Source organism: Salvelinus fontinalis, chromosome 11, assembly GCF_029448725.1.
Source record: "Salvelinus fontinalis isolate EN_2023a chromosome 11, ASM2944872v1, whole genome shotgun sequence".
Taxonomy (NCBI): Eukaryota; Metazoa; Chordata; class Actinopteri; order Salmoniformes; family Salmonidae; genus Salvelinus; species Salvelinus fontinalis.
In genome coordinates this window covers 43,440,879-43,448,207 of record NC_074675.1, presented here as the reverse complement: position 1 = coordinate 43,448,207, position 7,329 = coordinate 43,440,879, and the positions used below count along the sequence as shown (strand labels likewise).

General features: G+C 40.7%; 1 protein-coding gene across 6 annotated transcripts in view; it reads left to right on the top strand.

Annotated features, from left to right (window-relative positions):
* The first annotated feature begins 493 nt into the window (after positions 1 to 493).
* Positions 494 to 7,329, top strand: part of LOC129865745 (peroxisome proliferator-activated receptor gamma coactivator 1-alpha-like) — a 480,196-nt gene continuing 473,360 nt past the window's right edge. For 2 of the 6 annotated variants that reach the window (XM_055938742.1, XM_055938740.1), the window contains exon 1: positions 508 to 685. In XM_055938742.1, the coding sequence (XP_055794717.1) occupies positions 630 to 685 (56 nt within the window). In that variant the 5' untranslated portion in view covers positions 508 to 629. Of the gene's footprint in view, positions 686 to 7,329 lie in introns of all 6 variants that reach the window. The other 4 variants (XM_055938738.1, XM_055938735.1, XM_055938736.1 and 1 more) reach the window with 4 other exon arrangements.

The window sequence follows — 7,329 nt, the reverse complement described above, 5'->3', positions numbered from 1 at the left end:
GGAGGAAGGCTCATAATAATGGCTTGAATGGGATCAACCACATGGTTGATCTGTTTGATAACATTCCATTGAAGCTATTCCAGCCATTAATATGAGCCGTCCTCTCAGCAGCCTCCACTGCCTAGTTTATAAAGGGGAAAACTTTATTAAGCTACTTCGATGTTGAAGAGACTTTCGTAGCAGGTTAGTAAAATTATAAACTAAAATGCTTTCCTAACCTGCTAAGAAAATCACTATCGAAGTGGTTAAGTGTCCCTAGTTTCTAAGGTAACATGATGGAGAAAAGCCCTCAAGGTTACGACCTGTTAAAGTTCACGCCGACACAACAACTGACTAAGGCGTCAATTGCAAAGGAGTTTAAAACTTAGGTTACTTTTGAGCTGTCAGGCAGGTGAATATTACATTTTTTGGACGATAATCTTGGTCCAATGAAGGCTTCCCGGTTTTGTAGAGGTGGCCACGTGACGGAGCCAGGCTGCAATACAGCTGTCGGTCGTTTAATACACTGCGCCGGAGAAGCAAGCGGGGTAGAAAGACTCGACGAGAGAAGAATAAAATCTATTCCGAACAAATATTATACTCACTCGTTGCGACACAACAGACCATGGACGGTTATGCGCTGACAGAAGATGAGCTGTTTTCCTCCTGCCTCCCGAACCTCACCTGGGAGAATTCCTACGAGCAGGTAGGAATGTGACTCCTCAGTCTTCCTCCCCGACTCAGTTAAAGTATCAATGCTGTCCTTTGCCGCGTGCAGGTGCATGATTTGGGATTCATCCAATTCCCTTGATAAACACAGTAAATAGCCCGTATGTATACTTAATACGCGGGGTAGGAAATAGTGCAAAGCAATTTAACCGTGTCTCTTGGCAAATGCGACAATTCAGTTGAAGCGTTTTTCTTTTTACGATCCTGGCATCGGCGTCTCACCATGTAGGCTACTTTACTGCACTACACCCCTCAAACTCAACTCGGGACCTCGAAGCAAGATCCACTCCTTTTTTCATTGTTCCCCTCTAATCAGGGACTGATTTAGACCTGTAACGCCATGTGGGTGTAATGATCAGGTAGAATAGAAAACCAGCAGGCTTCGGACTTGGTAGGGTAAGAGTTGAGTACCCCTGCACTACTCTGTCAGTTTGCCTGGAAACCCGACGTTTAATTGCATTGCATTGGATTATATGTCGGGCATAATTGAATTAGTAAAGTTTCCACTCACAACCTCTACAAGCCAGAATGTTGAATAAAATATTATTTAAATGTTTTTTATCGGTTGTAGGAAAGTATAATTACATCAACTTTTCAAAGTGCTTGGTTCCGATTACTATCACTTGATGCATGTGCACAAGATAAGAATACATGCAGGAAAAGCATGCATGCTTACCAAATTCATGCACGTGTTTACATGGTTCTGTCCATGCTTCAGAATGTCAGAATGCACTACCATTTCTTTGAAAAGTTGATGTATTTATACTTTCATGTGGATATTGTTTCACATTCCTACCGCCAAAAGGACCAACAGCATGGACAACTGTTAAAGTACATTCAAATATCATTTTAATTAACATTCTGGTTTATGGAGGTCGTGAGAGGAAACTTTCCTGACTCACATTTCTGCCCAATGTAGAATTCAATGCAATTCAACGTCGGGTTTCCAGGCAAACAGCCTGAGTGCTTGGGCATCCCACTAAATAAACGTATTCTTATCACGACAGGTGACATCACCCCTTCAATATTAACCCCGGTGTCCTGGCTAAATTCCCAATCTGACCCTCAAACCATCATGGTCACCTAATAATCCCCAGTTTACAATTGGCTCATTCATCCCCCTCCTCTCCCCTGTAACTATTCCCCAGGTCGTTGCTGCAAATGAGAACGTGTTCTCAGTCAACTTACCTGGTAAAATAATGGTAAATAATAATAATAATAATATAGGTCCCTACCCTATTGAAGTTTAAAATGTTTAGGGTAGGGATGTCCCAATGATCCAAGATAGCACTAACTCTTAAGTATATCCTTAACTGTCATACATAACACATTATGAAATTGCAAAATTATACTGCACTACTAAGCAAAAAGGCAGTAACTGCTCAGTGTGGAACTGAGAAATGGCTTTTACTTACCTTGGTTTCACAGTATGCAGTTACTGCTAACATGACCACCATTTCTCCAAAACACAATGCAATAGAGGCAGGATACTTGTCCGCATGTATTTAATGTAGCAAAAATTACATTAAACTAATTTTTGACCAAATTAGCAGTTGCTGCGTTTTTGCTTGGTAGGGCAGTATAGGTTTTACTGCATAGTTTAAATACAAAGTTAGGCTATTTTACTAATTTAACGTTTCATTTAATAGGCCTATACTGCCTCTGTCCCACTCAACAACATAGTTTTACCATTCCATCTGCTGGCATCTGAAACTTTTGGTTCAGTTTGCTACTTGTGTTATGCCGATAGAATCAAGCCCGGTCCTGGCCTTTCTGCTGTCCTTAGCAAAAATTGCTGCCCAATTGCTTCCCCGCAAAACCAGAATTGTCCCAGTAAGCAAAATGACATTGAAAAGACAATTAAAATATGTATTTTCCAGACGTTGAAGTTAGATTGATTTTAGGTTCTGAATAAAAGGTGAAAGTACGTTTCCAGACTTTTAAAATGTGTTCTCCAGATGTTGAAATCCGGTTCATTTTCGGGTTCTGAATGAAAATTTGAAATATATATTTTTTTGTCCTGTAAACATCGGGCGTCGAGCTGGCTGTGCTTACTGGGGTGTAGCTTACAGTGACGCCCTGAAATGGCATTTTTATGAATGCCCATCTATGTAGTAGGTCTACAGTTTGTAAAACACCAAAAAAAGACATTGGTCCGTGCTTACTGGCTTGTAGCCTACCGTGTCTGCCAATGGATATGTATGAATGTCTATTCATGTGGTAGGCCTACCGTTTGTAAAACAGGCATTAGCTCTGAATATCAGTTACCCAAGTTTATCAGGAGTTATCCAGAGCCTATTTGCCATAAGTTTCAATTTGTTTACACAGTGGGAAATGCAGAAGTATTTTCTATTTCGCTATGATCAGCTCGTCACAAATGTACGCATACAAACTTGAAACCACTGATAATGACAATTTAGCCCACGGGGTGAAACTCCTGGACAGCAGCTGTGAGTAGTCTTGATACGGCGGTTAAGAGCAATGTACTAGTAATCGAAAGGTCGCTGGTTCAAATCCCTGATTTTTCACTAAGTGAAAAATCGGTCCATGTGCCCTTGACCAAGGCACTAAACTGTAATTGCTCCTATAATTGACAAAAATGTATATATCCATTCCATGTTGTCCATTTTACTTTGGCCTGTCCTGTTTTTAGGACATGTTTGTTAACATGTCAGCACATTATTTTTTTATTTGAATGGTTAGGCTATTTGATCAGAGAGAACTAACTGCATGATGTAAAAAGCAGAGGTGTGGACTCGAGTCACAAATATGATGACTTGCAACTCGACTTTGACTTTAACACCAATGACTCATGACTTAACTTGGACTTGAGCCTTTTGACTCGAACTGACTTGATACCCTCCCCAAGCCCAAATTAAAAAATGATGCTATTAAACTCTTCATTTAACGGATTACAGTTTGAATCGGACAGCAGCCAATCAAATTGTGCCAGCTAAGAAAAAGTTGCATCTGGCAGTGCAGAGGAACGTCGGTGGGTGAATTCAGACGGAGCCCTTGGAAAGATGATACCCAAAATTATTACTTTCGGATATAAAGACTACGCAGTAGTCAACAAAAACGGATTGCAATTTACTAAACATGCAGGAACAAAATTAGACGGAGGCGCAAAAACTTCCAACTTAGTTCAACATTTGAAACTGCACAAAGAATGGTAAGTCGTGGCTAATATAGCCGACAGCTATATATATATATATATATATATATATATATATATATATATATATATATATATATAGCTTTTCAAGTATAGCATGTAGGCTAACGTAACGTTAAATCAATGAGCCTCCACACAGTCAGTAAGTGCGGGAACGTGATCATTGCACCCAAGATTGACCTACAACTGGCTAGGCAGTTGGTAGCCTAAATCCTGCCTGATGTTACTGCTGTTCCTAAAACCTTTGACATACGTTAGCCTACTGTAACCACACAGAGAGTGTGTGTGTTAAGGTTGGGCGATTGTGTACAAGCCTACATCGCCTGATTGCGCCCCATAGCGATAGTCGATTGCTATGGGGGGAGGTGCGGGTCTTTCTCATGGCTAACCATGTATTTCCATGGAAATATTAAGTTTATTTGGAAAGTAATAAATATATATTTTTAAAAGCATTCATGATTTGCGTAAACGTAATATACTAATAACTATTACTCTTGTTAAAAATATGAAATGGTATTACATTTGATAAAGAGCACATTATGACTTGTTTAGGACTCAACTCAGTTTAGGACTTGAGACTTGATTCGGACTTGCCTGTCTTGACTTGGGACTTGAGTGCTAAGACTTGATACTTACTTGTGACTTGTAAAACAATGACTTGGTCCTACCTCTGGTAAAAAGTGTCCATCTCATTACATTGTCATACATTTTATCTCTAGGCTACATGATTTACAGTACCAGTCAAAAGTTTGGACACACCTACTCATTCAAGGGTTTTTCTTTATTTTTACTATTTTCTACATTGTAGAATAATAGTGAAGACATCAAAACTATGAAATGACACATGAAATCATGTAGTAACCAAAAAAGTGTTATACAAATCAATAATTTTATATTTGAGATTCTTCAAAGTAGCCACCCTTTGCCTTGATGACCGCTTTGAACACTCGTGGCTTTCTCTCAACCAGTTTCACCTGGAATGCTTTTCCAACGGTCTTGAAAGAGTTCCCACATACACTGAGCACTTGTTGGCTGCTTTTTCTTCACTCTGCAGTCCAACTCATCCTAAACCATCTCAATTGGGTTGAGGTCGGGTGATTGTGGAGGCCAGGTCATCTGATGCAGTACTCCATCACTCTCCTTCTTGTTCAAATAGCCCTTACACAGTCTGGAGGTGTCTATTGGGTCATTCTCCTGTTGAAAAACAAATGATAGTCCCACTAAGTGCAAACCAGATGGGATGGCGTATCACTGCAGAATGCTGTGGTAGCCATGCTTGTTAAGTGTGCCTTGAATTCGAAATAAATCAGTGTCACCAGCAAGGAACCATCACACCACCTCCATGCTTCACGGTGGGAACCACACATGCAGAGATTATCCGTTCACCTACTCTGCGTCTCAAAGACACGGCGGTTGGAACCAAAAAACTCACATTTGGCCTCATCAGACCACAGGACAGGTTTTCACCGGTCTAATGTCCATTGCTCGTGTTTCTTGGACCAAGCAAGTCTCTTCTTATTGGTGTTCTTTAGTAGTGGTTTCTTTGCAGCAATTCAACCATGAAGGTCTGTTTTCACGCAGTCTCCTTTGAATAGTTGATGTTGAGATGTGTCTGTTACTTGAACTCTGAAGCATTTAGTTTGGCTGCAATTTCTGAGGCTGGTAACTCAAATGAACTTATCCTCTGCAGTAGAGGTTCCTGTGGCGGTCCTCATGAGAGCCAGTTTCATCATAGGGATTGATGGTTTTTGCGACTGCACTTGAAGAAACTTTCAAAGTTCTTTACATTTTCCGTATTGACTTACCTTCAGTTCTTAAAGTAATGATGGACTGTCGTTTCTCTTTGCTTACTTGAGCTGCTTTTACCATGATATGGCTTTGGTCTTTTACCAAATAGGGCTATCTTCTGTATACCACCCCTACCTTGTCACAACACAACTGATTGGCTCAAATGCATTAAGAAGGAAAGAAATTCCACAAATTAACTTTTAACAAGACACACCTGGTAATTGAAATTAATTCCCGGGTTACTACCTCATGAAGCTGGTTGAGAGAATGCCGAGTGTGCAAAGCTGTCAGGGCAAGGGGTGGCTACTTTGAAGAATCTCAAATATAGTATATTTTTTAGTTTTGATGTCGTCACTATTATTCTACAATTTTGAAAATAGTAAAAATGTAAGAAAAACCCTTGCATGAGTAGGTGTCCAACATTTTGACTGGTACTGTATGATAGATTATTTTTATGTAAAAGTGAGGTGCCTCCAACAGCACCCTAGAGAGGCGTGCTGAGAATGGACAACTGAAGAAAAAAATGAGCCCCTGCTTTTAACAAAGTTGGCATCAGTGCTCACTTAAAAAAGCACTTATGCCACTGGTTGAGAGACATTGTCATTGTTTTTGGGAAGAATTGTGAGGTTTTATGTTTAGTTGGAGATGCGTCTGGGTAGAATGGAAATGCACTGCCTACGTGGCCTACTCTCCAGGAAACAGCTACCCCATCACTCAAATAGGCCACCATTCTAAAGTTACACAGCTTTGCAAGGGATCAAACAACTATTGCAAACCCTTGAAATCAATAATGAATTATTTAGGGATGCACCGATATGAAATGATTGGCCGATATTTTCCTTGCAAAAAAATCCAGATTAACCGATATATAAAGAAATGCGGCCTTTATAGCAGTTAAATAGTTTACACACACACTGACCAGAAAGTTATTTTGTTGGAATTTACGTATGTCCCCATTACCAGTAAAACATAATCAAAACATGTCTTTCACTGACTGGTGCTGTTTCGTTTTTCATTTGTTCAGTCATTTCATTCTCAACCAGGATTTCATCATACATGTCAAGCAGTGAAGTTTCAGCTCTGTCTGTCCGTGGCCTCTCATCCTCAGTGCACACTGTCACTGTGTCCATTTCCATCTTGTCCAGCGGTGTCTGTAACATTTCACGTAAACCCTGTTTCTTGTCTGCATCGAAGTAGCGGTCCTCGTACCTAGCTTTGAGCATGGTGGCGACACCGTAAAGAGGCTCAGAGAGAATGCCACCGACTCGCCACAGCCTCTAGTAGAGTACTTTTCCAAGTTGACTGCCGACACAGACCGTGGGGTTTTGTTGAGCAGGCCGTGACAGAGGGTATCACGTCTGCTGCAGTTGCAGTTGATGAGCTTATTTCTCGAGTCAGTTGATTGAATGGAGCTAGCTAGTGTGTCCATGTTTCAAACATGTTCTCAAATGCCATTGAAATGGCAGCAGTGGTATGAGAACCAGCACATTCTTGATCATGCAATATGGCTTTCCTCAGTACGAAATCCTCGTCGACCCACTGTGCTGTCAGACTCAGCATGCTCATGGGGCTGACATCGCTGGTCCAAATGTCAGTTGTGAAGCTAATAGCAATGACGCCCATAACAAGTAGCTCATGGATGTGCGTTACAACAATAC